Below are 18,111 nucleotides of genomic sequence, written 5' to 3'. Positions count from 1 at the left end.
AAGGGATTGAACGTTGAGTGGCTGTTCCTTTCCTGGGTCCGCTGCACCCTCCGATGATGGAGCTTACGTTCCCTGTGAACGTGCTGTTCTATCTTCCAATCCACAGTGAGGGGCAGAACAACTAAAAGGGGTTGAAGCAGAGTTTTAAGAAAATGACTATAACCCAGAAGGAGAAAGCTAAGAGCAGACAAACCCCCACTCTGTCGGATTCCACACGGGATTCCTCCGGGATAAGGCCAGCAGGATTCCAGGCCGGATCTTGACGGCCAACACGGGTTATGGAGCAACAGGAAAACAAAGCACACGCTGCCCATGGCGTTCGAAGGTCCCGGAGCCTGAAGTGCTGCTGACGTGCCGAGGTTGCCCACAGTGTCTCCCCGAACCACACACTGCGGAGAGGGCAGCCCAGCTGCCCCCAGTCACCAGTCCCAACGCCAGGCTGCGCAGCAAAGAAAATGAGGAGACAGCTTGTGTGCACATTGCATTTGTGTTATTAAAACCATAAAATTCTACACACACAACAAGCAAGAAAGAAAAAAGAGCACAACCTGGAAAGAGAAAGCTAAGAGAGGATAAACCCCATTGTGTTGGAATCGACACCTGATTCCTCCTGGATTAAGGGCCAAAGGAGCACACATCTTCTGGTTTCTGTCCCCTGTTTACAGGTGAGAAAATTGAGCTCAAGTGGGTGACCTGCGTTGCTAAGTGCCAGCTAACAGGTGCCGGGTGCTGTTCTAAAAACTCCGCATCTTCTGTCCTGGAATCCCCCGCCTGCCCTCCGGGGGATCGGATGATAAGCTGGGGCCAGGGAGGTTAGTAGCTGGCCCAGTCACAGCTCCTCAGTGGCAGGCAGCCTGGCTCCAGGTCTGTTTGACCTGACACCTCCATGGAAGTTATTCAGGGAAACGACAGAGTCCTATTTTGTAACTGACTTTTACTTGTCCGTCTCCCTCAGAGTGGACTGGGGTGATATGCCTGAGGATGAGCGAGTCAGAGACCCCTGATGGTCCTGGGGATCGGGGTGGTACCACTAGGGGGGTACCTCCCTCCCGCCCAGCTGCTCTCAACTCTTTTTTCTCTAAATGGCACTGAACTGATTTGTTAGAAGGGGGTGTGAATCACTAATTTACCATGTTTCTATTAGAGGTATATTTGCATTTTTTAGAAAAGAATATTGTTAAACCAAACGAATCACTTTTTGGTAAAATTTCAAGCTGTCTTAACCAAGAATTTGGGAAATGTGACGTAATGGTTAATGGGGCACAAAGGGTCCCTCGACCAGCTTCGAACCCTCTCGCTTCCCCCCTGTGTGCTTCTGTGTGGGAAGTTGTGACTTTCCAGGTTTCAGTTTTATTTCCTAACAAAGCTTACGAACCAGAGGGGAGGGGAAGAAGGTTACATGTTTACATCAGAATAATCAGTGTTACTTGCACTGAAAAATTTGCCCAGAAATACTTTTTTTCATGTGAGTCATTACGCCCAGCACCTGATTTGTAGGCTGACAAACAAAGCTCCTGAGCCAGCCCGGAGAGCGTGTTTACACCTTCCCCAGGAGGATGTCTGTCCTCCGCCTCCTCTGCAGGAGCTGGGGGACCAGTCACCTGTGTGTGGCGGATGTGAATCAGCTGGCAGCGTCCTGAGCCACGGGTTAGCTTTTGTTGGCTGTTAGCGAGTTATTTAAAAGTAGCAGGTGTTGGTTTTCCTACGAGTTGAGGATCATCACATTTGGGAGGATGGGCGGGGGCAGGGGGCGTCCCTGAGGCTCTGGGAAGAGCCGCCCGCCAATCCCTGGTGAGTTAGGATGATTCATCCTGAGGGCTGCTGGCCCCTGGAGGGTGCCACTGCAGAGGCTGACCTGAATGCAGGCTTTGTGGTCCCGTGGAGGGTGGAGCAGGAGGGAGGGCCTGCTGGTCGAGCCTGGAGAACACAGAGCAGATGCTTTCTTGGAAGGCATGTTCGAGTCTCAGGTGACTCATAACTTTCTCCCAGGTCTAGCTGCTACCAGACGCATGAAAATATTTTTCTTAGCTCCCACTTCCTGGTCATTTTTAGGGTTCATGATCAAATTCAGGATTTTAAAGAAACACCCACTTTGAAATGCTCTTTCCTTGGACAGAGTGGGATGGGCAGGCTAGTGACTCAGGTGACCCAAGGTTCCTCAGACACTCTCCTCCCTGCCGCAGGGACACCTCAGGACATTGGATGGGGGTTCCCCGTTCCCCCCCCCCCCCCGCCCGCCTGTTGTGACGTGCTCCTCACGTGGGAACCCGACTCCTCCTAATGATTTGCACGGGGCTTTGTACATAGCACATGCTCCATAGGTTTATTGTTCAGCACGATTCCATGGGGATTTTGATGACGTAGCAATTTTTCCGTTTGCCCCTCTTCCCACTGCCTTATCCTGACGTCGAATGCGTGGCACGTGGAGGTCTGCTGGCCTCTTGTCGAACCACGACTCTGGGGGGCACGTCACCACTGGCTCCCCCCACATCATATACAAATGTCCACTTTGGAGCAATGGGCATGGAGAGCGTTCTTCTTTCTGGCTCCATCCCATGGAGGCAAGTCCTAACCCTCCATCACTTAGTGCAGTGATGGCAAACCTATGACACGCGTGTCAGAGGTGACACTCGAACTCATTTTTTTGGTTGATTTTTCTTTGTTAAATGGCATTTAAATATATAAAATAAATATCAAAAATATGAATCTTTGTTTTACTATGGTTGCAAAGATCAAAAAAGTTCTATATGTGACACGGCACCAGAGTTAAGTTAGGGTTTTTCAAAATGCTGACACGTTGAGCTCAAAAGGTTCGCCATCACTGACCTAGTGCCTCACCCTGAGGGTGTTGGGAGGGAACAGGGTGGGGTGGGGCCATGCTGCCGCCTCAAGTGTGTGAGCTTACAATGGGCTCACTTTCCACTCGGTTCCCACAGCCTGACGGGTCTGGACTTCACCCCCAGCCTCTGCCTTCTCCCTTCGCAGGGACGGGCTCTGCCTCTGGCTCCAGGCTGCTCGTTGGCACATCCATCGTTTGCAATTAAAGAAGGAAAACACCCTGCCAGTTCCACCTTCTTGCTCCCACAGCTGTGGCTTCATTGGAGACGATTTTTCAAGCAATGAGCTCACGCAGGAGATGTGGGGAGGTTAACAGGGTTATCCTTGAGGCATTCTTAGATGCGGATTGCAGTTTGAGGTAGGACTCGCTGAAACAAAGTCCGGCCTTCTGGTCACTGGGCAGCCTGGCACGCCCTGGCCCGAGGCACGTTTACTGGTGGGGCTTCAGATTGCCACTGATATTTGTCTTTGGAAATGGGGCTGTGGTGGCAGGAAGGAGAGCCGGAGCCGGAAGGCATTGGCCCAGGTTTCTGGCTCCAAGCTCACGTGAGGGACAGAAAGCTGTTCTCTTCCACCCATCACAGCTTGTTTATGGGGGACTTGGGCTTCCTGTCCTGTGCTCCCTCCCACCTTTTGGTGTCTGTTTCCTGGAATCGAGAAGCCTAGAGCTCCTGGTCTTTCTTCGGGAGTGCAGTGTGGCGTGGGTGGAGAGGGAAGGACCTCGAGCCTGCTGGAACCCGGGCTTGCTCTGCCCTGGCTGCATGGCCCTGGGCAGAGAGACCTGCCTGCTATGGGCTGCAGCCCCAGCATCGATAGAAACAAGGGGGGCAGGGCTCCACGGGGGAGTTGTGAGCATTAGGTGAGACTGAACAGAGAACACCTGGTGTGATGGCCGACTCACAGTGATGCTCAGAAAGCCAGTCCCTTCCTTTAACCTGTGAAGGGGGGACACGATAGCCCGATTCAGGCCATGGAATTGGTGCTTCTGCTCCCCGGCTCAGCCTTGCCCACTCCCACTCGTCACTCTCCAGTAGATGCTGGACACTGGGATTCTTCCGTGCCTTGGCCTGCACCTGAGATACCAGCCTGTCTCTTTCTGTGACGTCTCCAAGACCCACGGAATCCAGAGACTCCCTCCCTTCTGTACCTTAGTCCTGGGGTACAGGCAGTGATCTAAGCAGTGACGTGGCCAGGGAAGGAGGAGGACCAAGAATGTGGTCAAGAAAGTTGTGTTAGCTCGGCGGTGGTGGCTCAGTGGTTGAGCATTGACCTATGAAACAGGAGGTCACGGTTCGATTCCTGGTCAGAGCATATGCTCAGGCTGTGGGCTCCATCCCCAATCGTGCAGGAGGCAGCCAATCAATGATTCTCTCTCATCATTGATGGTTCTATCTCCCTCTCCCTTGCCTTTCTTGTCTGAGATCAATAAAAAAATATTTTAAAAAAAAGTTAAAAAAAAAAAAGAAAGTTGTTTTAGAACCCCGGCTTCTAAGGGTACATTCATGTAGAGAAAGTCTGCATTCTAAACTCAGGTTGGTTTGAGTTCAGTTGCTTATGTTCTAGTGGTTCTCAACCTTCCTAATGCCGCGACCCTTTAATACAGTTCCTCATGTTGTGGTGACCCCCAACCATAAAATTATTTTTGTTGCTACTTCATAACTGTAATTTTGCTACTGTTATGAATCGTAATATAAATATCTGATATGCAGGATGTATTTTCAGGGGTCGCGACCCATAGGTTGAGAACCACTGTTAGAGGTTCTGGGCTTTTCTTACCTTGCCTGCTCCATCTGGTGCAGAGTCCTGTTCAGTGATTAAATTGATATAAATTATCCACTGGTCTATCTTGTCTTTTAATGTGTTTATTCTACCATCTGGGTACCCTTTACACCAAGCATGTCAAACTCACAGCCCTCGGGCCGCATGCCTTGTTTATTTGGCCCGTGTTAGCCTTTGAGTTTGACATGCTTGCTGTACACGGCGCTGGGCTGCAGGGGTAGGTGCCGAGAATAGCAGTGGTGACAAAGCATTTGTGTGAAGCTCGGAAGCTATAAACACACTTTGTACTCACCACCCGGCTGCTCATACGCTTTCTCTGGCTTCTTCTGGGTAAAGGACCAGGTGAGAATCCCTTGGTGAGGAATTAAGTCCTCGGCTGTGATGGGACGTCGACCTGCCTTTTGAACTTAGCCCAGCACACCTGCCCAAAGTCCCTGGCTTCAGCCCAGGTGGCCTCGCCCTTTCCCGCCTGGAGTATTAGCCCTTGTCCTGCACGTGCTTCTGGTCACGCGGGTCAAGTCCTCTTTGCGGACTCCTCCTGGACTTCCAGCCGAGAGCACTCCCATTGGGCGTCGCTGAGGGCTGGTGCCACTCACTGGATTTAATTCTGCGCCCATCTCCATCCGTTACTTACCTTTAATTGATGTTTAATTCCCGTTTGCTTCTTCATGCTTCGCTTACCTCTGCTGCTAGCTCCCCTAGGGCAAACCATGTCTTAGAAGACTTCCTACCACAGTGTCGTCTTCTGCCCCTGGGAGGGGTAGCATGTCTGATTGGAATGCTTCTCCTCTGGTGCCCTCGTGAGGTAGGACAGGCCACTCCTACAAGAGAGGAAACTGAGGAAGGGAGCGGGCCTTCCTCGTGAGCACGGGGCTTGTCCGGTCCCGCAGCATTAGTGACCCGACTGGGACTAGCCTGCAGACCACCAACTCCCGTTCCTAACGTTTGCTCAGCCCGTCCTCCCTGAACACACAACCGTGCGTGGTCTCCTGTGGTCACCTCCCTAAACTGTGCTGACTGTCATCAGCGTGCAATGCTCTCCAGACTTTGGACTGGATCCCTGGGACCTGGAGGAGCCTGAGCTGGACTGTGGCCTCTTCCTCAGCCCTCACAGGCCACAGGCCAGTGTTCAGGGCCATTCAGCCTTCATTCTTTCTCTGATGGTCTCTGGTTAGAAAAGCGCAGATGGAGGGTAGCCACGTTTGCCTGGGCGATCGGCGTGACCCTCCTTCGTGGCATCAGTTCCACGGGGCTGAGAGCAGTGTTTGCTGGGGCCCGTGGAGAGGATGGGAGGGAGTCGCTACAGAATTGACAGGGCCTGGTGGTGCCTAGGAGACCTCCAGGGCTTCTAGTGGGGACACAGGGGAGCAGGGCCGTGTGCCTCGTCCAGCTGTGGGCTAGCAGACAGGAGGCTGGACAGCACCAGCTCCTGTGAAGCCCTTGAGTGTGGGGGTGGGGTGTCAGCACTCGGCAGGGAGAAATTTGCAGGCATGTTGTTGATTAACATCTCAGCTGTGAGAGGTGGGAAGCTGTCGTAACGTGATTCTGTTCTTCATCCTTCTGTCAGCAGTAAAAACAGGCTTCATACCAAAATACGAAGGGGCCACGTTAAACACAAGCAGATGGTGGGTACAGCAGGAGCGGGGAGACCCATAAGTGGTCTGTTTTAAACATCTAAGTATTACCAGGGAACTTTGTCCTTTCACCCATTCCCTACTGGTTCTCAGGGCACTTTTTAAGAAAAGTGTATGTTTATTGATTTCGGGGAGGAAAGGAGAGGGAGAGAGAGAAACATCAATGATGAGAGATAATCATTGGTCTGCTGCCTCCTGCACCCCCCTACTGGGGATCGAGCCCGAAACCTGGCCATTTGCCCTGACCAGGAATCGCACCGCGACCTCCTGGTTCACAGGTCAACGCTCAACCACTGAGCCACACCGGCTGGGCCACTTTTTAACTCTGGAGAGCAGTGCACTCTGGGTACTGTTTCCCTCACCTGCTAAAGGGTAGAGGTGATTGAGTGGTAAATGCAGACGTAGCGTTCAGAGCTTCACTAGTTCAGCCTATTCACTGGGGAAGCCAAGGCCTGGAGAATGTGAATGCTTAGAAATTCATGGCCGTTCTGTGATTTAGGCGCCAAGGGAGGTCGTGCCCCCTGTAACCTGCTTACCAGACCAGCACACCTGGCACACCAAGACGCAGTCGCCCCTGCTGGACCGTCCGAGGTCCAGGTTCTTTGTCATCTTGGAAAGCGTGAATGTGACTCTGTCTGTGTACCAAAGCGGGGTGATAGCTTTTCTTCCTTTCGTACGTTTTTACTTTAAGGTGTGTCCTGCCTGGACCACCCACCTTTTCTGGAGGTGTTGCAGCTGCTGCTGTGGGAAGTCTCCCCAGGCTCCCATCCACGCCTCGCTGGGCCTCAGCACAGGCCCGGGGAAGGACAGAGCTGTGAACCTGGGCGCATCCCTATTTTAGCACCTGTGGTTCTGGAAAGGGTGCAGTGTTACTCAGGCTTTGTCCGGGAATCTGAGTGGTTGAACACCTTGCCTGTGTAAGACCTGGAATGACATCTATTTCCATACCCACCATTAATCCACTAAGGCGTTTGCCAAGAGCTTATTGGTGATCTAGCATGTCAGCCAGTTGTATGAAAGTGAGAATTTTTTGGAGAATGGGTCTTACTCAAGTTGCCTCCGAGTTTTTAGTTCCTCTGTACTTAAACTGTTTCCAGTTTAAAAGTGTTTTATAGCCCTAGGTAGTTTGGCTCAGAGGATAGAGTGTTGGTCTGCGGACTGAAGGGTCCTGGGTTTGATTCCGGTCAAGGGCACATGTCTGGATTTCAGGCTCGATCCCCAGGAGAGGACGTGCAGGAGGCAGCCAATCAATGATTCTCTCTCATCATTGATGTTTCTAACTCTCCCTTTCCCTTCCTCTCCGAAATCAATAACATATATATATTTTAAAAAGTGTTTTATCTTTCCTAGAACGTGCTGTGCTTTACTGGGTAAGGAAGACTGAGCCCTCCTTTGCCACCTCCCCTCCTGGGTCCCTGTGTTAACAGTAGCAGGGAGAGCCTGAAGCCTTTCAGAGCGGCTCGCTCACCGGGTGCTGATGCTGCTCAGGTGAGTGGGGGAGGCAGCAAGCAGAGGCCCCCATCTCCACATCCAAAATGAGCTCCGGCAAGGGCCTGCCGTGAACAAGTTCAACAGGAGGTGCAGGGGACCCCCACTCATTCTGTACCCCCTTTTCCAGGGGTCGTCACGGTAACTGCTGGGGGGAGGGAAGTTCTAGGCTGAGAAGATGAACCCGCATCCTCTCATTTTAGCTTGTCTCCTTGAGCGGAATCCTTCCCCTTCCCACCACATCCTCCAGAAAAGAGCCTTAAAGGGCCCAGGTGACACCAGCCTCATGTCCTTCCCTCTTTTCTAAAACCCTCCAAGTCTTTCCTGGTTAGTAACCTAGAGGGTCGGTCGGCAGTTCTTTCAAACCACAGCACCACTTTCCAACAGGACCTGAAGCGACACCTCAGCGTAAACCTACATCTGAATTGGTCGCTAACACATGATCACCTGGCGTGGAGGAGATGCGTTAGCCATGATCGTCCGAGAAAATCTATGGCTCCCCGACAGCACATTTGCTTGATATTAACACTGGGTAGAGCTCTCCAGATAATGATTCCGTTCCACACCGGCAGGCTGCGTTATTGATGATGGCTGCCCAGTCATCCTCAGCACCAGGAGGAGCCCAGAGGCAGAGCTTTAAGGGCTTTGGTGAGCGATGGTTTTTGCAGGAGACGCTCACTGAACGTCTTAGCTCTAAAGTCACAGTCAGGTTCGTGGCTGCTGCTCAGCGTGCGTGTTGCTTGTGGAGCCTTTTTTCCCCTTTTCCCTGAGGCTCCAGAACCTTAGACGCTATTCCTGGGCCTGTTTGCCAGTGTACCCAGACCCGACATTCATTCTTCATGGTCAATGTTTCCGCTTAACTCTATGAAACTCCAAATAAGCCCAGGGGACAAAGTACCGTGGGAAAAAGCAGGAAGACCTGGTTGGGGATGAAATAAAATGAGACGCGGGTGAAGAGGATCGGCCTGTGGAAGCGTGTCACTACGATGTATCGTGGGAGTGGCGCTTAGCTGTGTGGAATGATGAAGTACCTAGTGGTGCAGTCAGAGGAACACTAGGGACAGAACTACAGGGACAGGCTGTTTTGGGTGGGGGGTGTGCACAGGAGAACAGAGGTGGAGGCCCGGAGCACGCCCATTGGAAGAGTTAGCTGAACCCAGAGACAGGCTTCTGTCCTTCACCCATTAAATCTGAAAGTACCGATCCCTTAACTGTGTGGTTTGGACCATGTCTCTCCTCGTGGTTAAAGCCTGTGCAGACATTCCCATCAGCCATGAAGTCACATGAAACACCTGCCACATGGCTCCGGGGACCCCCTGCAGGTCTCCCCTGTGTCGGTCCGAGCCCTTTGCTCCGCCTCTGTCCCACCCACACTGGCCGCTTTCAGCTCTTCTGCGAGCCCTACGCCTTCCCGCCCTGGGCTTGTCCCACTGATACCCTCTCAGCCTAGGACATTCTTCTCCCTGCTGTGTCCACCTCCTCCTTGTCCATCCAGGCTCAGCTGGAATCTTGCTTTTGCAGCAACGCCTGTCCTGATGACCAGGACGAGGTTAGGTCCCGTCACGTGCTGTGGATTTCCGTGCTGGCCAAGCAGTTATGCCCTTTCCGGTAGATGAATTACATGATGTGTCTGACACCCTTGAAGACAGGGGCATATAATGATGTACATAACACATTTAGCTCAGCGTCTGGTATATAAGGTAGCAAATATCAAAGATACGATTGTGTGGGCTGGCCCGTGCCGGAGATACGGAGATGGCCCTGCCTTCGGCATGTTTGACTCTTGTTTCATTTAAGTAAAAGGAAGCATTGGGTTTTAGTACAACGTCGCCATTTAGCCGTGCATTTCATATGTTACAGAGCGAAGCTTGCTTCTCTGCTTTTTTTGCATCCTCCTTGGCCTAAGGATGCTGCGTGGTTTTGCTCCCCGTCTCCACATTAAGTTTCAGCTCCTCTTCGCCTGGAGTAGAGTCAGGAACAAGTTCTGAAGAGATCGGGTTGGGTCTCAGGAACCCACCTGAGCAGCCCAGAAATTACTCCTGGATTTTCAGTGACTTAGTTCTGGATAAACAGTGTACTTACGCATCTCTAATGTAGTGTGACATCTAATTCCTCTGGCATTCAGGGGAAAGGGGAGGTATTATGGTCCAGGAAGCCTTTAATGGATGAGTAAACAGGGAAACCAGGAAGCTGGACCTGCCGCTGCGGGAGGAGGATGGACTAACTCCCCAGCAGACGGGAGGGAGGAGGGAGGAGGGCCTGCGCTCCGGGAGGCTGTGTGCACAGGTTCTGTGGGGATCATCTGTGTCTGAGCCCCTGGAGGGAGCCTTCCAGGTCTCCCGAACCTCTGGGATGGACCTCAGTCTGGTCCCGTATGGAGACATGTGGTGGCTTCTGTGCTCCGTGAGCGATGGGAGCTGATCAACAAGGTCTTGCACCTTTCCCACTGAGTTCTAGAACAAAACTCATGTCCTGAGCAAATGCTATCAACTGTTTCCTCTGTTTTATCAAAAAGACTTCCCTTTCCCCCACCCGCTCAGAGCCCGGATTTTAATTACAGAGCAGAGAGGTGAGTGCCCGAGAAACCCTGGCCTCATGTCCGTGTGAGGGCACAGCCATGAACAACGTGGGCCTGTCTTTGTCCCCTAAACACAGTGGGAACGGACAGGCAGTTACCCACTCAGCAGCTGGATTAGCTGCGGGGTCCCCTCTCGTCCATTCCCAGGGGACTCTGCCCCGACCGCCGTGCCTCAAGGCAAGGGACGTGGCAACCCAAACTTCCATCTGCCCAGTCATTAACGCTGGAGCCGCCTGGTGGCTTTCCTCGGAGTGTCATTCTAAGCGGGCACTGGCACTGCCTGCTCATGTGTAATTACAAGACACTGTACTCTGTGAAATGTATACGTGGTGGCCCTGGGCTGCTATAAGAAAGTCAGTATTTCTCCATGAGGGGGAGACGGAGAAATATTGCTCCTGCTCCAAACTCACTCATCACTGTGAACTTGGGCAAATTAGTACTTTGTACCCACGGTTTTTTCCTCTGAAATATTAGCCATAACCCTGCTTACCTTACATTCATGTTAAAAGTAACATGAAGTGATTAAAGTGCCTGAAATTACTCACATTAGTGTAAGGTTACGGAGGGGGCATCCGTCATTCCAGGAAGCAGGTGCCCAGGGTTCTCTTCCCTTTGGCTCTGAGGCTCACTCTGGAAGAGTGGTTTCGACGTGGACGGCACACCCTTCACTTGCGACGCTTAAAATAAGACAAAACAAAAACCACAGTGCTGGGCCCTACTCCCAAAGTTTTCATCTTCATTATTCAAGCGTGGAACACGGGGCTGCTGGTCTGTTTTTCAGATGTGCAGGTAACTCTTAGATGCCAGTCCGCACTGAGAACCGCTTCTCGCAGGGTAGAGTGGAAGGCTACATCCAGGAACTGGTCAGAGGCAAGGCGTGGCCACCTGTGCCCTATCACTTGTGGGATGTCCAGAGGGGCCCCGTGCGTGGGACACCTGAGGCTGGTCACTTTCCCATTCCCATCCCTCCATCCTGTGCAAGATCCCGTCCGGATCCTGCCTTCCAGACGGAATAGGAACAGGACCCTCATCTCTGTCACTCTTGCTCGCGCTGCATCACATGCTCTGAGGCGTGGGATCTCATCTCATTCTCAGAGCCTCGTGAGTGTCTGACTTTCACCGGATGGCACAGCTGAGGAAACCGAGGCTCAGACCCGTTCAGCAACCTGCCCACGTGTTGGTGGGGGTGGAATTCCCACCCGGCTGCTTGGCCCTGAGCCCACGCGCTCCATCACCGCCCGCTGCGTGGTGATTAGCGTGCACGGTGAAGTGCTCTCCCCTCCTCGACATCGAATTCTCATCTCAGCTGGGCTTTCTGAAGCCAGTGCGTTAGCTCGGGAGAAAGTCTCCAGGGCTGGACTTCAAGGTCCACCACCGGCTGGTGGGAGGAGCCTCTAGGGCCCGTGGTGCCCTGGGAGCCACAGTTACCCAATCAAACCACATGGTCCATGGTTCTCAAACTTGCTCACACATTGAATGCATCGGGGGAGCTTGAAAACACTGCCTGATTCCCACCTGGGGATGGATGCCGTGGGCCTGAGGGGTTGCCTGGCATGGGAAGCTGGCACAGCTCCCGGGGATGTGACGTGCCTCCAAGGTGGAGCACTGTGGCCACAGGTGGCCAGTCCCTGCAGCCGTGGATCCGAGAGCTGCCCTTGTGGGCCCTGCAGAGAGGGAAGAAGTGAGCTGAGCTGACTTGTCACTCTGCTTCGATATGATGAAAGCAAACATGCCCATCCCTTAAGGCCATGCGAGGTCCCGTGGGGACAGATGGCACTGGAATGAGTGCTGTGCGCGAGCTTGTCTTCCTACAGCCTGCCGCTGCCAGGAAAGCTGCGAGACGTCAGATTTGTTCGGAGGAATTCCTCAAAGATGAGAACGTGAAGAGGCAACAAAGAACCTTGGTTCTAGAGCGTGTCTGCTTGGCTCTCAGGAAGGATGGCTTTCTGTTGGAAGCATACATTTTATCTCATCGCCTTCCCAGCGACTGGCAGGGAGAGTCCTTGCCCGCAGACAGTGTACAGGGAGCGTGTGCTTCGTCTGCAGCCAAAACAAAAAAAAAATTAAAAATAGGTGAAATTCGAATAACACAAAGTTGACTATTTAAAGTGAACAGTTCATTGGCCTTTAAAAGAGTATTGTGTACCCACCCCCTTTATCTAGTTAAAAACATGTTCATGACCCCGAGGGAACCCCTTCCCTCCAAGTTCTTTCCATCTCCCCCGTGCAGATCACGCCTTGCCTCCCCCAGTCTCGCTGACTCCGTGATGCCGTCCCTCCCTCTCTCAATCGGTTCTCTCGGCTGCGTACCTTGCACTGATCATGTTCCCCCTGGTGCTGGGCTCCAGAGGCCATGCATCTTTGTGGGGTGGGGGGTGGAGGAGGAGGAAAGAGGCGGTGGGGGTTGTTTGCAAAGGCAGCACGTAAAGCAAAATTTGATTATGGTTAGAATTGCCCTTGGAAGTCCTGTAAATTGCTCATCAAGTGTGGCCTGCGTGACGTTGGGGTAAACAGCTCTGCTGAGGAATTCGTAGACACGTTCAGCTGAGAGTCCATGAAGTAGGATGAAGGTGGGAGGCAGGAAGCTGAGGGGACCTGTCTGCAGGCGTCACCCATGGGCACTCACAACACGGGGTTTCCTTTATTCTCGAGTAACAACGTGCTGCTGTCATCTCAGCACGCAGCCACGTGTGTCTCTGGTGGAGACGGAGGCGACGAGGCAGCAGCTGGCTCAGAGGGGGCACATGTTAGATGCCCACTGGGTTGAGTCTAAAGCTTGCTCAGTCAGATCTGTTATACACCACCCTTTAAAAACTTATAGGAGAACTTGGCCGTCTTCTTCCTCTCTTTCCAAGTCGCCATTAACTGTTGTTGCCCCCCCTCTCTCGTCTTGCCCTCCCCCACTGAGGAGCTACTGCTCTCTCTTGAGGAAACAGACACATCCCCCCTCAGGGTACATTTTTATGCGAATTACCTGCCCAACTAGGTTACATGTGCCTTAAGGTCAGAGGATAGAGCTCCATGTTTGTATTGGATTACAGGGTGCTTATCACAATATGTTTTATGTATACACCAGGTGTCCAACGATGCCCATTCTCTCCCTACTGATTCCTCTGAGTATCAGAGCAGAGATTCCCAAGAATCTGGAAGATTGGAGATTTGCTGGGCCGGCTTGTTGGGTTTACACATGTTGTTTTGTTGTTTGCGGTACACTGCTGTTTGTACGGCCTTTGGAGATGATGGCGTAAACCTCTGGATAAAATCAAAGCCAAAGGCAGGCTTGCAGTCTCCCTGGTGGAATTTTCCTGTCACTGATGTGTGAAATCCTCTTAGACCTAGAGGTTGCCCTCTGCTCCCTGTGAGTGTTTCACTGTTACCATGGCGCTGGGTCTCCGTGGGTCCTGGAAGGAGAGGGAGGAAATGTGTCTGCGGCTTCGGTTCTCCTGAGGCCCCTTAGACAGCGGCGCGCGATTAGAAACCTGGAAGCTTCCTTGTGTGTCTAAGTTCCTTCTGTTTGAATCTTTCAGAACACCAGGGTCTGGATCCCTGACCCCGAGGACGTGTGGCGCCCGGCCGAGTTAACCAGGGACTACAAGGAGGGGGACAGGAGCCTCCAGCTCAGACTGGAAGATGACACTGTAAGTGCGGGTCGAGGGGCGGGCCTGCCCGGTCCGCTGAGCAGGACTGGGCGGTACCTGTGGGCTTGGGTTTCTCCTGCAGGAGGGGCTTCTGAACGCCGGGCATCTTTCCTGTCGCTGTTGATGGTGATGTGCGTGGCAGTGCCAAACCGTGAAACTGCTCCGTGGATGTCACATAACATACGTGCCCCTGGGTGTCAGCAGCTGGGAGGTCCCTGGTACCTGAGGCCAGACTCTTCTCAGTGGAGTGGGGGGATTAGGGGTGTCCTCCGTGGGGAGGCAACCCCGGGAGGTGACGGGGTAGCTCAGGGGTGGGCAAACTTTTTGACTTGAGGGCCACAATGGGTTCTTAAACTGGACCGGAGGGCCGGAACAAAAGCATGGATGGAGTGTTTGTGTGAACTAATATCAATTCAAAGTAAACATCATTACATAAAAGGGTACGGTCTTTTTTTTTTTAAGTTTTATTCATTTCAAACGGGCCGGATCCGGCCCACGGGCCGTAGTTTGCCCACGGCTGGGGTAGCTGCTGCACGGAGACATGTATGGTGCCGTGGTGGGAGCACCAGCCTGGACGCCCCTGCCTGGGTTGGGATCCCTGCGTTGGGATCCCTGCGCGGCCTCCTTAGCTCTGTGCCTGGTGTAGATCAGCACTTTCTGTGCCTGTTACTTCGTCTGGGATAGTTTGCCTCGGGCACTCTGAGGATGAGATGAGTTACAGTGTGACCCGGGGTGGAGCCTGGAGCCTGGGCACTCGACATGTGTTAGCTGTGCAGTGAGATTTCTTTCTCATGAGTTGGCTTTCGGGTGGCTTCGCTGGAAAGGAAGACAGGCAGTAACCGTGAAGTCCTGTTCTCCTGCGTCTGCTTCAGTTTCTCTTTCCATGAGCCTCTGTGATGTGTGCGTTTCACAACTATTTGAAAGCTCGCTCTGTGCTGGGTTCGGGGGTGCATAAGGGAGTGGTTGTGGGCCTGCCTTTCCGGGGAGCAGCTCAGTGCCGGAGGCCACAGTGAGCATGAACACGGTGTGGCAAAGTGGCAGGAGTCACAGAGGCAGGTGGGCAAGGTGTGGGAGGGAACCTAAAGGAGCGAGCCTGCCGAGTGGGGATGTTGAGGGAGGAGTGGGGGGGGGGGGGGGAGCCAGCCATTGACGATTCAGGTGCCGTGGGCCCGGGCAGGTGTGTGTGCCAAAGCCCCGAGGCCTCCCTGTGTCCCTTAGGGGTGTTGAAGGGAAGGAAGGGCCAGTGCCCCTGGTGGGACCAGTGAGAAGGGGCCAGTGGTGGGGAGGGTGCAGGCAGAGGTCACCGTGCAAGATCTGCAGTGGGGGAGCCTGGGAGGAAGCAGGTTTTGAGTGAGGTGGCGGAATGGGGATTGAGTGTGAGGGGCTGCGGAGCAGGCATTGCTTGGAGGACGGCGGGAGGGGCATTTGCCTCCGTCTGAGCTGCAGGAGCACTAAATTGTGCCCGTCCTTAGCCCTTGACCATTCCCTCTCACTGTTTTTCCTTCTTTCAAGCATTTTGGTCTTGTCTTTCTAGTTCGTTAATGAGCCCCCTTGAGAAACGGCCCGTGTCTTGGGCTTTGCTGACATGGCATCTGCTGTGGTTGGTGGTTAACTCGTTGGTTAGTGGGACGCGTGACCATCCTTCCCCCACTCACTGGGTTTGTGCCCACCTGAGCGCGTGCCTCGGTGAAGCTGGACCAGGGAGTTTGTGGGAGATGTTGACTCCGAGGTGTGCACACTCCCTTCCCTTCCCAGCAGGCGGCTCTGCCAGCCTCCCCTTCGTTTGGAAGCGAGAAACAAAATTCCCGGCAGATGGAACCGTGTTTACCACGTTGAACACTTCCCACCCCACGCCCCGCCCGAGACAAAAGTGAAATTAGTTCACCCACTCGAATGGTTTATCCTCGCCAACAGATTTCATTTCAGTTGATCTTTTAAGGGGGTGGGTGTTCTGAAAGAGTTGTATGGAGGCAGTGAGGCATGATCCGCGTGGCCAAAACCGAGCCATGTGTGCCTCCCCAGCTGCGAGCGAGTCCTGCCCTGCATGGACAGTGTCTTCTCTTTCTCTCCCCAGCCGCGATGGGTGCACAGCCTCGAGGTGTGCTAGCCTTAGCACAGGACTGTTTTCGAACTGGCTCTCGCATCTCTGTGAATGCCTAACGTGGCGATAAGTGTAGCTTCCTCATTCTTTGCCAGGAGGGGAGTGGAACTCTGCCCAGCAGGCCTTCTCTCTCCTGCCCCAACCCCCTACAAACTGCCGGGCTCTGCCCTCTGGTGGCCGGGATAACTTCCCTGTTTCCATGGTTTCGCATTTCAATTCTGTATCCACTATCCAGCAGCCACCTGGATGGCGAGGGCCCCCTGTATGCAAGGGGCCCAGACTTAGTGAGAGAAAGACGGGAACACACAGACGTTAAAAAGGGGGACGTGCTCAACCCAGGTCTTGGCATATCCCAGCCATGTCTAAGCGTCCAGGTCAGGGCACCAAGGGCGTTGACATTGCAGTGCAGCCATCACCACCGTCCGTCTCCAGGTGCATGTCTGTCATCGGCCTGTTCCCTGCTGCGTTCGTGATCCTGGTCTCGGGCGGAGGCTGGGGTCCATTCCAAGTGGGGGACTGAGCATTGATTTTGTGATGTGTTGTTAATATCCAGTCTTTTTTCCCCACCTCCAAAGGCCCAGCTATTATGTAGTGCAGTCTTTTGTGCCAAAAAGTTCATGATCCCTGATCACATCATAAACCCTTAGATTTCGAATAAAACCTTGTTAGTGGTCCACGCTCGACACTTGTGGCAGCGTTAGAATCAAATTCCTGTTAAAGAAAAAAGATCCGCTGTGTCTCCGGTCCCCGCCGCCCCTCTCTCGGTGTGCGGTGTGCGGTGTGCGCAGGCCCGGGAGTCGGTGGCTTTGCATGCTGAGCTTGCACTTCTGCCCCTTTTCTGCTGCTCTGGGCATTTTTGCTCCTTATCAATTTTCCTGTAACCAATACCACTCGCTTATTTGTGGGCCTGTTTTCATGCATATGCGTGTCCCTCTGCATACTTGCTGGAGAATATTTTGAGGGGAGATTCATCTGACAAAAGATGGGATGCCAGCATTTCTGGTTTAGGCTTTACAGGCTGTGGGCTCAGGGCCCGGCTTTGGAATCTGAAAGCTGGAATTGGCTGTGTGACCTCTGCGGCCCTGCTATTGGCTGTTCCCTGTGCCTCTTCCCCAAGGGGGTGAGGGGGTGGGGGTGGGAGGAGTTGGGGAGGAGCCACTCAGAAATGCAGAGCAGACGTGCTCCTAGGGGGGAGAAGGGACGGGGAAGGAATGGTCCATTGGGAACCCTGCAGTGGCTCAGGGAGGTCTGGTTAGGGTCCCAGGGGTACCACTGCTCAGCAGGAGGTGAAGGGGGCCAGCCACTCTAGAATTTAATGAGATAAAGATCAAGCCTTCATTTCCCCTAGTTTCCTGCGTTTTGGAAGTTTTGTCTGCATCATGTTCATATAGTGTTTACTTGTCTCCTGTGTGGAGTAAGGTTGATATAAGTAAAGGAGCTTTGCCCAGAAAGAAAGGTGCCGGAGACCAATTCCAGCATGTCATAATTTCAGGAGTTTCATCAAAAGGTTGATGAGACTTGGGGACTCAACAGGGTTGAGTCACACATGTAGTCACCTGGTGGAAATGGCTAAAGGCATTTCCCCAAACCTGAATAGGGTACATTAAATTGATTCTTGGCTGCCAGACAGTTAAAGGACATCTTAATCTACGTGTTATTGCCTCCTACTGGCCAAACACCTGAACAGCCGTAGGCTAATTCCCCCATTCTGACAATGGACTCTGTACCAAACCCTGACCCTTTGAAGTGTATATCTCTGCTTCGCCTCAGAACAAGTTGTGTTAATAAAAAGTATGGGGTCCTGGGGACAGAGAGAACCTAAGACCTTAGACTTTAAGACCTTAGATCATAGCTCCTTTAGCTAAGCTCCTCTGACCCCCAATGCCTTTCAAAATTATATCTCGTCTCCGGACTCTTTATAGTCTCTGGATTCCTATGTCATCTACGCACAACCCCTTCTCCAGATTCCTGAACCCTTCTTGATGCTGGGACAAGAACCCCAGCAGAAAGGAGCCCTGATAAATATCTATTGGGTGTCCCAAAAAATGTATACAC

The 18,111-nt window shown here is 52.9% G+C and overlaps 1 protein-coding gene across 2 annotated transcripts in view; it reads left to right on the top strand.

The window, feature by feature from the left end:
- The window catches only part of MYO5B (myosin VB), a 196,325-nt gene that overhangs the window by 64,352 nt on the left and 113,862 nt on the right, over positions 1 to 18,111 (top strand). For both annotated transcript variants that reach the window (XM_070421140.1, XM_070421141.1), the window contains exon 2: positions 13,845 to 13,955. In XM_070421140.1, coding sequence (XP_070277241.1) covers positions 13,845 to 13,955 — 111 coding nt within the window. The remainder of the gene's footprint in view (positions 1 to 13,844; positions 13,956 to 18,111) is intronic.

This window comes from Myotis yumanensis, unplaced genomic scaffold (assembly GCF_028538775.1).
Source record: "Myotis yumanensis isolate MYYU_CA2020_CCGP unplaced genomic scaffold, mMyoYum1.0.hap1 SCAF_7, whole genome shotgun sequence".
Lineage (NCBI taxonomy): Eukaryota > Metazoa > Chordata > Mammalia > Chiroptera > Vespertilionidae > Myotis > Myotis yumanensis.
Note: the sequence above shows the minus strand (reverse complement) of the source record. Positions and strands in the feature narration are given on the sequence as shown.